The sequence below is a fragment of the Mauremys reevesii genome, linkage group 4 (genome assembly GCF_016161935.1).
Source record: "Mauremys reevesii isolate NIE-2019 linkage group 4, ASM1616193v1, whole genome shotgun sequence".
In the NCBI taxonomy this organism is placed as follows: domain Eukaryota; kingdom Metazoa; phylum Chordata; order Testudines; family Geoemydidae; genus Mauremys; species Mauremys reevesii.
The window spans coordinates 104,110,184-104,127,527 of record NC_052626.1 but is presented as its reverse complement, the minus strand read 5'-3'; the positions used below and the strand labels follow the sequence as shown (position 1 = coordinate 104,127,527).

At 39.1% G+C, this 17,344-nt stretch overlaps 1 protein-coding gene across 6 annotated transcripts in view; it reads right to left on the bottom strand.

Annotated features, from left to right (window-relative positions):
• The window catches only part of OTOG (otogelin), a 161,147-nt gene that overhangs the window by 30,087 nt on the left and 113,716 nt on the right, over positions 1-17,344 (bottom strand). For all 6 annotated transcript variants that reach the window (XM_039537303.1, XM_039537300.1, XM_039537298.1 and 3 more), the window contains 8 exons: positions 17,011-17,179; positions 16,094-16,239; positions 14,433-14,522; positions 10,357-10,540; positions 6,094-6,314; positions 3,958-4,096; positions 709-903; positions 161-373 (listed from right to left, as the gene is read on the bottom strand). In XM_039537303.1, the coding sequence (XP_039393237.1) occupies positions 161-373; positions 709-903; positions 3,958-4,096; positions 6,094-6,314; positions 10,357-10,540; positions 14,433-14,522; positions 16,094-16,239; positions 17,011-17,179 (1,357 nt within the window). The remainder of the gene's footprint in view (positions 1-160; positions 374-708; positions 904-3,957; positions 4,097-6,093; positions 6,315-10,356; positions 10,541-14,432; positions 14,523-16,093; positions 16,240-17,010; positions 17,180-17,344) is intronic.

Here is a 17,344-nt window from a genome sequence, read left to right as displayed (position 1 = left end):
GGCAGCCACTATAAGAATTTTACTGCATAACAAAACAGCTTTCACCATTCTGACCTCCAAAATAGCATGTGTAGTATAGAAACAAACCATAGCACAAAGGAAGTGGGATATGCCAGAAAGGACACGTCATATTTTCATATACTTTGTTAAGGATACTTACTACATATCTTTTGAGGACAACAGGTCTGATCATCAGGAACAATCAGAGCCACTTCCCCAAAGCGCTGACAGTCTAAGTCGTGAATATCTGAGCAGTTGTATTCCACAGGAATAATGGTCTCGTTGTCAACACATTTGTGCATGCAGCATCCGCTAAGGGAGGTTTTCCAAATCTCCCCTACTGCGTGGGGTGCTCCCGAACTGTCTGTGCAGGCTAAATTATTGCAATAGAAGACAGAAATTTTTAATGCTGTTTCAGAGTTGACCATCTTGTTGTTCTATGGCATGTGTGTGATTGCAAACTAGTGTCTGGATCTGGGCTAATGGCCAATGCTGACCACTCCAAATGGAAGAGGGAGGATGGATGTGAGTCAGCATTGCTGGGAGGACATGCTGCAATGTTGGAGCTGTAACTCCAGAGTACCCCTGAGTTAGGCATCATCAGCCCAGCCATCAGATAGGAAACTCCACTAATTAGTGAGGCCTGCTCAAGAATGTGGTCATCACTTGACAGATGGCAACAATCAAAAAGGGGAGATCAATACATACCACACTTCTCTTCTGGAATGCAGAGAGCGGAGTGAGCACGGTGAAGAATGGTCCCCTCAGAACAGACACAGCCCTCTGTCAGCACTGAGCAGGACTCTGAATCCTGAGGAATGGGTTCACCATTCTGACAAGTTCTTGGAATGTCACAGGCAGCTATACAGGCCTGGTAGGAGGTGTCTTCTGAGCAGGGAAAAGCTAACAAGGAAATAAAACACTTAAAATAGACCACATTTTGAAGATCTATAGCACATAAGGGTATTGTCTGGTACAGAAGGGTACAAACAGGGCTGTGTGAAATTCCCCTCCGTTACATTGATATGCATTGCTCAGCTCCTATATGCAATCAGAAGTGATCCACAAATCTACACAAAATTGTCAAGAGCAAACTTCGTAAACAATTTAACTCATTTTCCCTCCCACATAACATATTTTCCCCAGGCAATAGCTAAACTTTTTGGAGGCAGTGGGGAGAGGGCCAGAGAAACCATCCCAACACACAATTTCTTCTCCCTCACAAACCAGTTCAGATTTTTAAAACATTTAAACATGTAGGTTTATCTTTAAATATATTTTTATTGAAATAGTTTGAATATTTCCAAGAGGAAATGAAATGACAAATATCTTGATTACTGTAGCGTCTGGCACAGGGGAGGCAAACCAGAGCCACATGCGGCTCTTCAGAAGTTAATATGCAGCTCCTTGTATAGGCACCGACTCCAGGGCTGGAGCTACAGGTGCCAATTTTCCGACATGCTGGGGGGTGCCGGCTCTGCCACAGGCCCTGCCCCCATTACACCCCTTCCTGCCCCCTCACCTGAGCCTGCTGTGCCCTCGCTCCTCCAAAGCCTCCTGCATGCCATGAAACAGCTGAGCGGGAGGTGCGGGGAGGCACTGATTGGCGGGGCTGCCGGTGGGCGGGAGGTGCTAATGGGGGACTGTTGATGTATTACTGTGGCTCGTTGGCAATGTACATCAGTAAATTCTGGCTCCTTCTCATGGTCAGGTTGGCCACCCCTGGCTCTGGCAAATCTTTATCAACTACACCAAGTTGCATATGCGGGCTACAAAACTCAACACCTTTTCACCCAAATTATTATGAATGGAACTACTGATATGCTGCCATACTTAGTAGATATTGGCATTAATGATTCTGTTGGATGATACATATTGGTGCTGTCTTTTGTATCCAGTTCAAACTGCTTTTGCACATTCTTCTCTTCTAACAGCTTCAAATATGGTTATATGAGGCGCGTGAATGGGTAGTCGGTTTAAATGACAATATCTAGTCTCTAGTTTACAGCAACTCACTTTGATGTAGTTCTGTCTGCAGAACACGTAAGATGAGATCCTCAGCTGGTGAAAATCAGTGCTTCAATTTTTACAAATTTACAGCAGCTGGGGATCACTCTTCTTTTAAAATCTCAAATCTTCTATTTTCACTTGCAGTACAAAACAATGTGCTTGCTTTAATCATACTTCTTGAAAACTTTAGGAGAATGTCTCTCTTCTTTCATATATGGTAGCTCTTTACAGGTTTATCTGTGCTAACGAATAAGTGAGAAATTTTATTAAATGAATGTTGTGGAAGGCCATTGTCCTGCAACGACCAGCTCATAGCATTCAAGGGAGAGATTTTTAGTTTTAATAATGGTCAGTCTCCTTACTCTAATGACTTCTACAATTATTATGAGTACATATTTCCTAAAGAATCTACAATGGCAAGGCTACTAATGTTAGCCAAAAATGGATCATCTTCTTGGTCTGAGAGCTGTGGGGAAAGGACATAGTTCTAACAAGTTGTGTTGAGGCCCTGCAAGTCTGCAGTCTGGTCAGCACAGAGTGCAGCATGCTCACTAAACCCCTCGATGTGATGATGCCTAACCCACACAAAGTTGCTAACTTGGAATGATGGCCATGATGGGAGGTCAAAACTCAGTTTACAAAGGGAGTGCTTGCTCAGGAATGGGGAAGGCTCAAGTTAAAACAAATACCCTACGGGTTAGTTTGAAGAGGGAGTTGATCTTACTCAGCTCATCACTACCAAAAATACTCATGATACCCCACAGGAAATATCCATCATGCCCCTATAATCACAGGATTCTGGGCTCTTAAAAACTGGATCACAACACATCTCCATCTAGCGACCAGAAAATATGAAGACGACTTCACTGTTTTTGCCTACTATGTACCCCCAGCAGAGGTCACTATGGTATAACAATAAAAGAGGGTGATGTCTCTTCAACAAGTTTCTAATACTTGACTATATTTCCAGACTTATCTTGTGAGCTCTATAGTAAAATAATAATTTGTGAGTAAGAGCAGTATCAGTTGAAAAAGTTACCAACCTTACAGTCTGCTTTGTAGTTCACAGTTTTCTATTCTCGGACTGTATTTTTACTTAAAAATCCTTGCCCACAAAAAAAAAAAGTCTTTTATTTACAAAGATATCACATATGCCTGTATGAAACATTTTTTATTTGATTTCCAAATAGAGAGAGAGAGAGAGAGAGAGAGAGAGAGAGAGAGAGAGAGAGAGAGAGAGAGAGAGAGAGAGTGTGTGTGTGTGTGTGTATATATACACTGTATATAAAAATATCATATATGTCATGATTTTAAAGTACTATTTCCCACAGAACTTTCCCTGTTCCATTTCTATTATACCATTCTCCTGAGCCACGCACTCCTTCATCTACAGCACTTACACATGGTAGCTGTAATCCACGTATATTCATACTGGTGTGTCTGTAAGGCATTCTTTAATACTATTTATGAAGAAGTATTCATCCAAGATCCTCTTCTCTCTGTCCAGTTAGTGCTCTTTACTTTCCAAACACTCTCTTATTGCTGTAGTCCTTCCTCCAGCCAAAGAAGGCTGGGTGCAGCTTTTTTCAAAGCTCTTTAGTGCGAATCTGAGCATGGGCCAGAGAGGATCACTCCAGAGCAACAAGAAAAAAAAATCCTTTCCATTGTTCACTCTCTCCTGCAGCTATCTTAGCATGCTACCACCTGTCTTTGTTCTAGTTATCTGTCTAGATTCTAGGTGATAGATCATTCATCACCATGGCATCTGAGCACTTATTAAGCAAGAACTCTGAATCTAAATGTATTGTGATGCTGCAAAGCAGGCAGATCAGCTGTGATCTATTTCTATAAATACACCACACTAAAACACATTGCATTATCTTTGACTTGCAATAACTCATGCTTTAAAGAAACCTCATGCAATACACCTTAGAACACAGTACTTACAGCAGTAATCTGAACTTCGCCACTTTATGCAGATATTAAATTTGTTACACATGGCCACATAGGCAGCCAGTGCTACACAAGGATTCCGAATGTATTCCACATCTTGAACCCACAGGTCACAGAATAATTCAGGTGGAACCTAATAAATAATAAATACATGGATTAATGTTGCACAGTGAATGTACCTTCATATCGTGATGCAATAGGGTGAACTTCTCCACTATTTTGGGGATACTATCATGCAATTATATGAGCTAGTGACAGGGAAATCACAAGGTCTGCCAGGCTGGACTGAAGATACAGAAGAGGCATTGGGCACCCAGCTTTTCCAAGTAAATGAAGAGGATTTATTTTTCAAGGGCATCTGAAAATGAAGGTTCCTGAATGTAAAAAGAATGCAGGGAACTCTTATTTTCCCTGAACCAAGTAATTTGGGATGCTTAGGGCAAAAAACTAATACTATTCTTCCCAGTGGGAGGCACAATCATTCTTGTCATGAAATACCTCATTCTTTGTTTTTCTTCCTTTTCCCCCTGTATTTCCATCTAGACTTTAGCCTCTCATCTAGTGTTACCCTCCTATTTCATGTGTGAGAATGCAGGGTATCTAGGTGTAGTCTCCTTTAGAGAGAAACACCTAGAAGCAATGATAAGTTTCCAATGCCTGCTCTGGATGGTTGGGAGAGAATCCAGCCTAATCCAGAAGACAGCTGAAAAGAATGGCAGCTGGGGACACAAACCAGCATGTTACCTACAGCTCTCATTGGTTTTCCAATATGTTTCTACCTCGTAAATGATTTCCCTCCACAGTTTGTCAAAAATATGTTTTTGTCTAACATTATGTGTTTGTTATTCGCTTTAAGGTGGTGCCATGTGGGGCTATTATGGGATAGATAGATTGGATGGCAGATGGAGTTCAGCTACCAACCTTGAGCATACAAAATCCAATTCACCACTGTGTTACTCAATTTTTTACATAACTAATGATTTCAGTGGAGTCTCACTGATGTAGAAGTAGAGTAAGACTGCATTGAACCAGGCTCACCCATTAAAATGAGACAAAGCCTGGAGGTGGCAGAAGGCACCTCATAGGTTTGTTCCTACAACAAGGCTCCTTGGCTTCCATTGAGGAATGCTCAGCCAACGTGGAATGGAGAGCTCAGGTTGCTCTAAGTGCTGGATGTGTCATAAAAGTGTTTAAATTGCATAGTTTGCATAGGTAACATTTTTAAAAGCGCCTATGTCCCATTTTCACTTAGAACTCTAAGTTTCATTGAAAGTCAATAAGACTTAGGCTCCTAAATCGGTTTTGAAAATGGGACTTAAGTGACTGGGAAAATTGTACCTTATGTCATTATGTATCCCATGACTGCTTTACATGCCACCTTGACCAAGAGTATTGATTACTATGCTTGTCCATGGCCTGCAGCTCAGTCAAAATGTACCAGCACATTTGTTCATGAGTCTAAACAATCATGAGCATATTTCACTCTCTGGGCAATCAGTAAATTGGGTACAAACAGGGCTGTGTGAAATTCCCCTCCATTACATTGATATGCATTGCTCAGCTCCTATATGCAATCAGAAGTGATCCACAAATCTACACAAAATTATCAATGTTGGTCTTTAAAACCCATTAAAGCTTAACTGCTGGCTACATCTGAGACCTATTTGAACCTCAAACCTTTTTTCCTTTGTCTATATATATTGTATTCATAGAATTACCATTATAGGACCCAGACTTATTCTTTCCCTCTCATACCTTTCCAGCACTTTTCGTCATAATCTACTGTCATCTGTTTGATTTTAAGTGGACTGTTTTTGTCTTATATGATGCAGAAACATGAGTGCCTTTACTGGGGTCACTTTCAAATAAAACTGTATTATTCATATTAAACCAATATGGCAGCCACCGATTTTGAGTGTCAGCTGCTGTAATGCAAGTCTCATACTGATCAGCTCCAGTCTTCAGTTAATTTTCAACAACAAATGTAAAGTTATAACAAGATGCACAGATATCACTCATGAAATTTATGATGCATTATTGTATTTAGCTACATTAAAAACATCATATCAAATAAATAAAAATCTATCAAAATTAAATCTCTAATACAGTAAACCGCTGAAATTAACGTACATAAGGATGACAGCTACTGAAGGTCTGGTTCAACACCAAGCTGAAACATCTGGAACAGTCCATGACTGAACAATTAGTTTCCTGGTGCCTGTCTTCTCCAACATACTTTAATGTGCTTGGCACCTGCCAGCTGTCTATAAAATTCGATGGAGCATCAGTTTTGCTTAAAACTGTTCTGTTGGGTAGCATCAGGTCATTTGCTGAGCTTCCATCACAGAAACCTGCATATGATCATAGTAAACAATATGTTAGCACTGCTGTGGGTTGTGCACCTTTTTATCTTGATGCATAACTGAAGTTCAAATAAATTAGCTAGCTTTTCTGATTAAAATCAATAAGCACAGGGTTTGTCTACACTCAGTAAAAGACATGCGGCACTGCCATGGCTGGCCCAGGTCAGCTGACTCAGGCTCACAGGGCTCAGGCTTCCACAAGGAGAAAAGTCTCAGATCTTGGGCTCCAGTCTGAGCGCAAACGTCTACCCTGCAATTTTATAGCCCAGCAGCCTGAGCCTACAAGCCCAAGTCAAGACCGGGGCTCTAAGACTCATTGCTGTGGGTCTTTTATAACAATGTAGACATACTCCAAGTATTGAACTATATACACAGCATATTAGTATCAGAGTCTAACAAAATGTGGCAGATTGCTAGTAAAACCAAAATGCACAACTGTTCATCCACAAACAAGTTAAGCAAAGTGAAAGTAAGGAAAAGAAATATTATTTTTGAAATGTAAAAGATGGAAGAAAGAAGGGGCACAAAGTAAGAGAAGGCAGAATTCTGCTCTTTGTACCAAAGGTGGGTGAAAGCAGATGTATTGCATCTAGAGCCTCCAGAAGGAATTCTCTACCTATGAGTTCTTAGGTACTAAGGAACTTAATATGGCCCCCATTAACATAATAACTTTGTGCCTCAAAATCTTTGATGTATATAATCTCACAAACCTCTATGAAGTAAGAAAGTACTATAAGAATTCCTCATGGATGCTCCTGGCATGGACTTCAGAGCAGGAATTATGTCACCACACCCACACAGAAGGTGGAACATGTACCCTGCTCTGCAGCCAGTGAACTCTACCACCATTTGCTGGCACTTAACTCTATTGCCACGCACGTGAGAACTTCCATAAGGATGTTAGTAGAGAGCTGGGACTAACACCCCACAGCCCCATGCATTTTGTCAGCCTCTGTGTAAAGGTGAAAGAGGAGGAGCCCTCTACAGTCCATCCAGTTTGCCATAATGTACTGTAGCCCAAAGGGGTCATCTGCCTATAGCATAAACCATCCATCCTCAACATAAACTGGTATAACTGGTAGTCTCTGCTCAGGAGAGACATCTGGAATGACATGAAGATTGAAGGGAGGGATGCACTGATCCATTGGAAGAGCTGTTTAGGGCAGCTCGGAGAGTGACTGCCCATTCTCTGAGCACTCAGTTTCACAAGCACTAAACAAAAACTCATTAAAAAAATTAAAAGGACATAGAAGCAGCTCTTTGTTTAACCAACAATGCAAAAAGAGGAAATGTCATTGTGATATAAGAAGGAGTTCCCGTGAAATGTCTAGACGTACTTATCTGACACTGTATTAAGTTTTACACACACACCCCCAAACATGCTGCTACCTCTGGGCTGAGTTGAACACCTATAAGCTTAAGAAATAGCATACTGAAGTGTAGCTTTTGGCACCCAGAGAGACATTAATATCAATCCTCAGCTGAAAAGAACCAGTCTTTTCTACATTCATTGCTCAGAAAGCAGCATCACATTTCATCTCTGTTTTAAACTTGGAACAGGGGCAATATTGTGGCAAGGCGGGAAAGATTATGGCAAGACATCTGGTCAATGTAAAGTGGCGGAGTGCTCCATCAATCACCTCTGGAAGCTATTTTCGGGGCCATCAACTATAAAAGCAACATGATGGACAAATCCACTATCCCTTTTTTCTAAGAAGCACTGTTTGTTGCAATGGGTTTTTAGAAAGTTCCTTTTTCTCACAGTCTCTGTACTTATATGGACTAGTTCCAAAGATATTTGTCCAGTAATTCAAGAGGGATCTAATCCTCTCTCAATGAAAGGAGAATTGGCTCGATTTTATCATTTTTCACCCATACATGGGGCCAGATCCTTCTCCCATTGGAGCCACTGGCAAAACACCTATTGATTTCATTGGTAAGAACAGGCCTTTGGAGAGAAGAAATCTTTTGGAAGCTGCAAATAGTTCATGGGGGAAACTTATTTCTGGCTCATGCTTTTGTCAGCATAAGGAGGCCTTGTGAGGAGATGGAGTTTATGAAACAAAATGGGATGAATATGATGAGACTCACAAAGAGTTACTTTCCACAGGACTGTTGCAAGTCTCTCCCACCTTCATATCTTGCACAGGTGGGGAGTAACTCCCACTGTAAAAGTAAAGGAAAGAAAAAAAAAAAAAAAAGCAAACTGAGGTGCTCAGTAGGCATTTAGTTTTTAGTTAGTTTTGCAGCAGTTCCAGGCTGTGTGGTGGCTGTGTGGCTAAAAAAACAGACTCACACTCACCTCAGCCCCCCCAGCCCACCCACAGTGTGCAGGGAGGGTCAGGGAGGAAAGTGGTCTCTCCTATCCCTCCTGATGTTTTGGGATGTCGTCTCCCTGCTCCCAAAGTAGTATTGGAAATGCAGCTTTCAGCAGCAAACAGACCGAAAGATCTTCCCTCTTAGGAAATTAAGGTATGGGGGCAGCTCATCCCATTGTGTCCCCTCCAATTCTGAAACACGTTATTGAAAGGCTCCTATTGAGGCACCCAGGTTCCCACTATCTTCCTGTCTCCTTCAGGCAATGACCCTCATGATCCTCCCCAAACCCATGATGCCTCAACAGCTACCATTTCTTTGCGTGGGGGGACGGGGGCAGAGGGTTCTCTATCTGAGCCCCCTATTGGCCAATTCCCTATTGTCTATGCTAGAGCTTGTTCCAAGACAGATACTTGTTGCCACCAAGCAGGAGCACCAAATAGCTCCCTCATGTGGGTGAAGTGGAGAAGTCAGGAGCCATAGGGGCAAATCTGCCAGGAAAATATGGAGCAACCCTCTGCAGAAGAAGGGCTTGATGCACCAGCCTAGAAAGAACAACAATGTTACAAGACATTTGTGTAACAGGTAATGTGCATTGGAAATGTATTACTGATTGCTATCTCAGAATGAATCCTGGAAATCAGGCTAGTAAAACAAAGAAATCCTGCAGGCTAAATATAATCCTAGGCTTAACGAAACATTTTATCTTTATCTTCTTGATTCTGTTTATTCTAAGTAAGATGGACATTAAAAAGGATTAGGACTAAGTCAGAAAAAAAGAAAGAAAAAAAAACTCAGAATAAAGTGAACATAATAATAAATTTTATACTGATATTAATTTCAAGCTCTCCTTCTCTGGGGCATGTTACTGTCTGTAGGACATGGAACTTGACTGAGCTATCACTGGTATTTGATACTGTGCTACATATATTTGCCCTTTCTGAAATTGGCAAGATAGAGTAATGATGAACTTTGTATTCCTGATTTCAAGCTCCACTTTACAGCAGAGGATAATTCAAATGTCAGAGTGGCGATTTATATCAATGAATATAGCGCTATAGACCTAACATCTCATCCATACAACTTCCAGAAACAATGAAACCATGTGTACATACCATAGAAACCTAACAGTGATCATAATTTAAAAGTTATTGGCATACACACACACACAACTCTGAACTAATTCAGCAACAAGATCAATGTAGACTGCTTCTATAAAGTTAATAGCTATCACTATCCCTCCCATTAAATAAATACAGGCCTTTGGAAAGTGAAAATAGCAGATTGTATTTCCTATCTGATGGATAGCAAACACTAAATCTATTAATGACCTCATTTGATGCCAAGGGTGGCATAACGTAAGACACATTTCATCCTTATGACTAGGCTATCTATTTGGACATTACTTCAGTGTTTGTGCCTGTGATTCAAATAGCCTAAATCCAAAGGCATAATTCCAAGAAAAAATAATTGCATTTCAACAGCTGGGCATCAATCAGCATTTCAACAATTAACATGGTTAACAACAGTTCTATATTTACACTATTTTAACATTCACAACTATCTAAATTGTTCTATGATCATCCTTTTAGGTTCCATACTGACATGTGTACGCCTGAACCTGCTCATGATATTATTTGTAACCAGGAAAAAGCTTCTCCCTTCTTCAGCAAAGCATTTGAACATTTGAATGCTTACAGAACTCTCTACTTACCACATAGTCCCAAGACTTTTGGTTCACTGGTTGTATTTGACTCTATGATCATCATACCAGTGCTGTGAAACCACTGAATCCTGATATTTGTTGGTGTTTCAATTACGTACATGAAGCCAGTGTCCTCAATTTTAAATCCATATTTTCTAACTGTAGGCCAGGCATATCTTGAATTTACAGTTATCTAAAAAGATGGTATAAACAAAGGCACAGCAGTAATCTGAACACCTCATTATACTGGAAGCTATTCTTCTACTTTATGTGATCAATATATGTCCATGAAATTTTTGGAATGAAACATGAATTGGTTTTGTTATTCATTGGAAACACAGTCCAGGTTTTCCAAAATGCTCTGTGAACATGGTCTGACTTTTGAATCAGCCTAGCCCAAATTATGGTTTCAAGAGACAGGCATGCAAAACCTAGTCAACTCTTCTACCATGCAAAACTCAGCTGTTGCCATAACAAACTTTGACGATTTGTACAAAAGCACTCGATGAGGGGGCTAAAATGAAAACATTTGATTCTTTTCAAACAACTTTTAAGTCACTGATCGTTTGAGACTATCCCTATGATTTCTTCATACAACACTGGCAACATATTTGGCTGTAGTACAGGGTGAGTCACAACTGGGTTTCTTCTTTTTAAAAATATACTTTGAATATATACACACACACAAGAAAAAAAGCTCTCAGTTAGTTGCTGTTGAAATGACCATCCTATCACTAAGGGGGATCACCCATCTAGGATCAAACTACTGGAAGAACTGAACATTTCAGATAATAAAAAGCTATGGTTTTATGGAAATATTTTCTGTAATAAGTACAAAACCAGGGAAATGATAGATAAAATTGTTTCTAAATTAAATAAATCTATTCAAAATTTCTCACACACTTCTTTTTAAGGGGAGATGATTGGAGCTATAAGGGTACCCCCAGGACAGTGAGGTATGTCCAGCATGATTGTAAATGGGAAGCATTGTACAGGATACATGAATGAATTAAGAGCCTTACTAAAGATTCATGACTCTCATTTGTTGTGTGCTCTGGTTCATAAATGGACCCACCCATTTCAATCTGTTGCTTCAATTTTATGAGTTACTTTCTCAAATTTCAAACTGTTAGTATTACAGAAACTCCATTGTGCATGCAGAGAAAAAGACCAATGAGCAAGTGTGTAATCCCTATTTGGAGGCACCGGAAAATTTCTGACAATGTATAATGTTAATAATTAAAACAGTATATAACAGGTTTATTATGCACCTTACACCGCTATCTATAATGTGTAGGAGAAAAAAAAACTGTGTGATCATGGGAGACTTCAGTTTGAACAACATATGCTTGGGGTGCTCATGCTGCCAGTACTAAAACATCCTGGGGATTTCTAAACATTACAGATGACAATTTCCTAACTCCAAAAGTGTTGCAGCCAGCATGGGGGAACTATACAGTAAACCTTCTTCTAACAGAAAAAGAGGAACTGATCACAGAACTAAAAGTTAATGGTAGCTTAGGTGCAAGTGATCATGACTTGATCACATTTATAATGTGCAAGCAGAATAAAGTCTAGAACCACAATATATATACACTTGGTGGTTTAATAGGGCCAATTTCACAAAGGTGAAAACAATTCTGAGCCAAATCAGCTGGAAGGAAGACTTTAAACGGAAAAAAGTGAATGATAATTGGGAAACATTTAAGGACACTTTATCAGATGCCTGTAATGGGGTCTACAAACCTCATGCTGAGCTGAGTCAGAAGGGGGAGAAGGCAAGAAGCTTGACCACCCCGCCCCCAACTTCCTGTCATGGAGGCAGGCAACCACAGCTGCAACCAATAGGGAAAACAAAGCCTGCCATAAAAAGAGAGATCTCAGAGAAGGAAAGGAAGATAGAAAGGTCTGGGACAGTGAAAGGATAATAGCCCTGCACTAGGCTGCCTCCAGAGAGGCAAAGAGACTGAAGCAGACCACTAATTAGAGGCCAGAGGCCAAGAACTCTCCTGACCAAGAGCTAACCAAAGAAAGCCAGTCAGGGTCAGTAGAAACCCTTGTGCTGGCTAAAAAAACCAACCTGGTTTACAGAAGTGAAGGTAAAAAATATATAAATCATTTACAACAAATAGAGGAAAGCGGGGATTGATAGTAATTAATATAAATCAAAAGTTAGGAATTGTAGAAATTGATAAGGGAAGCTAAGGGACACAAGAGAAAGCTATGGCCAGCAGAGTTCAGGAGAATAAGAAGTTATGAAAATATATTAGGAAGAAAAAGAATCTTAACAATGGTATTGGTCCATTATTACATGAAAAAGGTAGAATTATCAATAATAATGCAAAAATGCAGAAATGTTTCAATAAATATTTCTATTCTATATTAGGGGGAAAAGAGATGATATAGTCTCATCATACGGTGATAACACTCTTTCCATCCCACTAGTATCTCTGGAGGATATTAAACAGAAGCAATTAGTTAGGCATTTTTAAATCAGCAGGTCCAGATAACTTGCATCCAAGTGATTTAAAAGAGCAGGCTGAGGAGCTCGCTGGACCAATAACTCTGATTTTCAATATGTCTTGGAGCACCGAGGAAGTTCCAGAAAACCGGAGAAAAACTAATGCTGTGCCAATTTTTAAAAAATGTAAACGGGATGATCCAGGTAATTTTAGGCCTGTCAGTCTGACATGGATCCCAGGCAAGATAATGGAGCAGCTGATACTGGAGCTGATTAGTAAAAAACTAAAGGAAGGTAATATAATTTAGAAAATCAGCATGGGTTTTTGAAAAATAGATTCTGTCAGACTAACTTGATATTTTTTTCCCCATGAAATTACAAGTTTTGTTGATAAATATAATAGCATTGACATACTATATTTGGACTTCTGTAAGGCATTTAACTTGGTACTTCATGACATTTTGGTTAAAAAACTAAAACAATACAAAATTTACATGGCACACATTAAATGCATTAAAAGCTAGCTAAGTCATAGGTCTCAAAATATAAATGTAAATGGCGATTTGTTATCAAGTGGGTCTGTTTCCAGTGTGGTCCTGTGGGGATCAATTCTTGGCCCTACTGTATTTAACATTTTTATCAATGATCTAGAAGAGAACATCAAATCATCACTGATAAAGTTTGTGGATGACACAAAAACTGGGGAGTTGTAAATAATAAAGAGGACAGGTCACTGATTCAGAACAATCTACAATCACTTGGGAAACTGGGTGCAAGCAAACAATATGAATTTTAATATGACTAAATGTAAATACGTAAATCTGTGAACAAAGAAATTAAGCCATACTTAGAGGATGGGGAATTCTATCCTGGGAAGCAAAGACTCTGAAAAGGATTTTGGGGGGCTGTTCTGGATAATCAGCTGAGTATGAGCTCCCACCAGGGCCAAAAGAGCTAATATGATCCTGGGATGCACAAACGGGACTCTTGAGTAGGAATTGAGGGGTTATTTTACCTCTGTATTTGACAATGGTGTGACCACTGCTGGAATACTGTGTCCAGTTCTGATGCCCACAATACAAGAAGCATATTGATAAACTGGAAAGGGTTTGGTGAAGAATCACAAGAATAATTAAAAGATTAGAAAACATGCCCTATAGTGATATAGAGTCAAGGAGCTCAATGTATTTAGTTTAACAAAGAGAAATTTAAGGGGTGAGTTGATCAGTCTGTAAGTACCTACATGGGGAACAACTATTCATAATGAACTCATCAATCTAGCAGAGAAAGGTATAGCACTATCCAATGTCTAGAAGTTGAAAACTAGACCCATTCAGACTGGAAATAAGACAATTTTTTAATGGTATGAGTAATTAACTTTTGCACAATTTACCAAGGATAGTGGTGGATTCTTCATCACTGGCAATTTTTAAATCAAGATTGGATGTTTTTTCTAAAAGACATGAATTATTGTGGGGATGTTCTATGACCTGTGGTGTACAGCAAGTCAGACTAGATCACAATGGCCTTAGAATCTCTTATTCTATTAAGGGGAAAGTAAAATACTATGTAAATAGCAAGAGAGAACCAAATAAACAAACAAACAAAATCCCCAAGAACTTACTTTTCTGTTTAAACGATCAATGATGATTTGGTTTGACAAATATGTTAAATTCAGCATTGCCAGGCACAGTGAAGTCAAGTTTAAGTGACCCTGCAGAGAAAGCAAAAATTTTGAAATTTAGTTAAGATGTGAATATTTTTACATGCTAATTATTTAGTATTTTTAAGTAATGGGACATTAGGGGCATTTTTGTATGTTCAGTTTTTGAAAGAGGAACACATCTGCTGAATGAAGTTTATACAGATTAACTAAGAAGTCTTTCTTTCTTTGTATGAGCTATGTTTGTGGAATAATGTTCATTTAAATAACATTCCTTCAGGATGTCTACATTAAATGTGTCAATTTATTATGTTCTGGAAAACTGTGTTAAACCATCACATTTCAAAAGCTGAAATACAAGGAGTTCATACACAGCAACACCACTGATTAGGGGCATGGAAAAGAATCACATGAAGAAAAATTTAAAAGATTCAAACTGTTTTCCTTAGGGTAGACACAAATATGAGGGGGAAAGATAAACGTACACAAAACAAGAAGTTTTCTAGGAAAGTCGTATCAGGAATGTATGCATAATTCTATTCACCCTCTTGTAACACAAGAATTAGGGACATTCAATGCAATTGATAGGTAGCAAATTCAAACATCATAAATGAAAATACTTTTTCACACACTGCATAATTAGCCACTGGAACTCATTGCCACAAGATATCATTGAGGCCAAATACTTAGAAGAGTTTATAAATGAGCCAGATATTTATATGGGTAACAAGAATGCCCATTTATAATAGTAAAGATTGGGGAGGAAACAAAGAGTTTGGGAAGTACAAACTCTCATTTTCAGGTCATAAGCCAATGTCTAAACTACTGGGGATCAGGACAGAACTATCCCGGGGGGGCAAGTTCTCCTGTAACTGCTTCCTTCGGGGTTTCTTGCACTCTTCTGTGAAACAGCTGGCACTGGTCTCTTTTAGAGATTAGATACTGGGCTAGATGGACTGCTGGTCTGATCCAGACTGGCAATTTCTATGAACCTTTGTCTTTGAAGTTTGAGTTTAGCAATTTGCGATGCAGAAGTCTCTGCATTAAGCTGTTGAGATTCATATATTGTAAGATGCAGGTAGCCTGCAAATATATGATAGGGTGAGAGCCCCGAGGGAGTTCACGTGTTAATCATCACCCTGCAGACTTCATACAACAGAATGTAGAGGGGATCACTATAGTCTGTTTAATTCTAAATACAGGAGTTTCCCACAGTAAAGCCATATAAAGAAAGATACACAAAGTTGGCATTTACGTTACTGAAGTATTTAACACATTATTATAGACCTGGATATGTGTGTGTGACACATATATGTAATCATTTAACCTCTCAATATTTCAGTTCTGCCATCTGTACTATGAGGTTAACACTGACTAACCATTACTCCTGCAGTAATGTCATGAGGAATTATGCTTATGCAATAAGGTGAAAAAAGAAAAGCACTGTATTCTTTTAAACAGAGATGTAAAATGTATTTTAATAATTTGTAATTTTAAAATCCCATATTACTTTATGTATAAGCACATACAATAAAAACTTCGTAGAGTATACTTTTATTCACTGTACTGTTTAACCTTGTTTAGCAAGCGAGGGTATAAAGAATAAAAACAGAGTTAGTTACCATGTTGGTATTTTGGCAGTCAAGAATATGGATGGTTATAGTTTCATCTTGAGTTTGGCTAATAATGTAGGCTGCCTCTTTAAATAAAGCCAAATGATTCCCATCAAAGGTTACAAAGCTCAGATCAAAGAAAAATGTGCAACGACCTGGTTAAAAAAATAAATAAAATAAAGGCATTTCCTAACTTATTTCCTTGTTTTGGTGAGCAATATAAAGCATGCAAATAAAATTGCATAAATGTATGATTTAATCTTATTTCCTCTAAGGGTTTACTAACTTGGCAAAACATTTTCAGCTTTTTTTTGTATTTTTGTGCTATTTTTTGGTCAGTAAAGAACTAAATTCTGCATGTTTCAATAGGAGCCTCTTGCAGGCATCCAAGAATAGAATTTGACTCATGTGACTAATACGGGTATAGTTTGTGGATTTTCATGGACCACAAGCTACTAAAAGTTACGGAGTCACTACAGGTAGGAGTCGCACTGGACCTTGAGTTGCTTCCCCTTCTAGTTTTGCTCCTGGACTGGGAGCTCTAGTGGAAAGTTAGCTTCCTTTCCAGCCCTACTGCTAAAGTATTTGTGCTTCAAAGGGCCCAGAGTTCTACTCCCAGTCATTACAAATCAAAAGACCCTGAGTAGTTACTTGCATTGCTTGTCCTTGCACCAGTTGTTTGCTACTATGGATCTAATGCTGTTCTCACTTAAGTCAACAGAAGTTTTGTCTTTGACTGAAGTAGAATTAGGCTTCTATGCTGTATTAAGCAATGAGTAACCTGGAGAAGAAGATGTATATAAACTCTATCTTCTATTCCTACTCCAGAGTCCAGAAAATAGAAACTTTAATTCTTAATCTGCTTATAAATTCAACAATTTGTTATAAAACTGAATTAATGTAAGTACTGCATAAGTAAAACTTACATGCACATTCCCATTTTGGGCAGCATTTGTCACCATTGATCTGAACAGCGAGCCCTAGAACTCCACAGCTGGGCTGAGTTGCATTGTAAGGGCAGTTCTGTGACTTGTTAACTTGGATTAGTTGTCCATCCAAGCAAATGTGTTTTATGCACTCATTCTCTGTAATTGGCTAAGGCATATTTAAAAGACATAGGTTACCATTCTTATCAAACTAAAGACACAACTTTGCAGAATGCTTACTGAAAAGACAAGTAGGCCTGATTTTTAGGGACATTGAACACTTGCAAACCCCAGTGAAGGCAATGGAAGCTGTAGGTGCTCAGCACCACTGAAA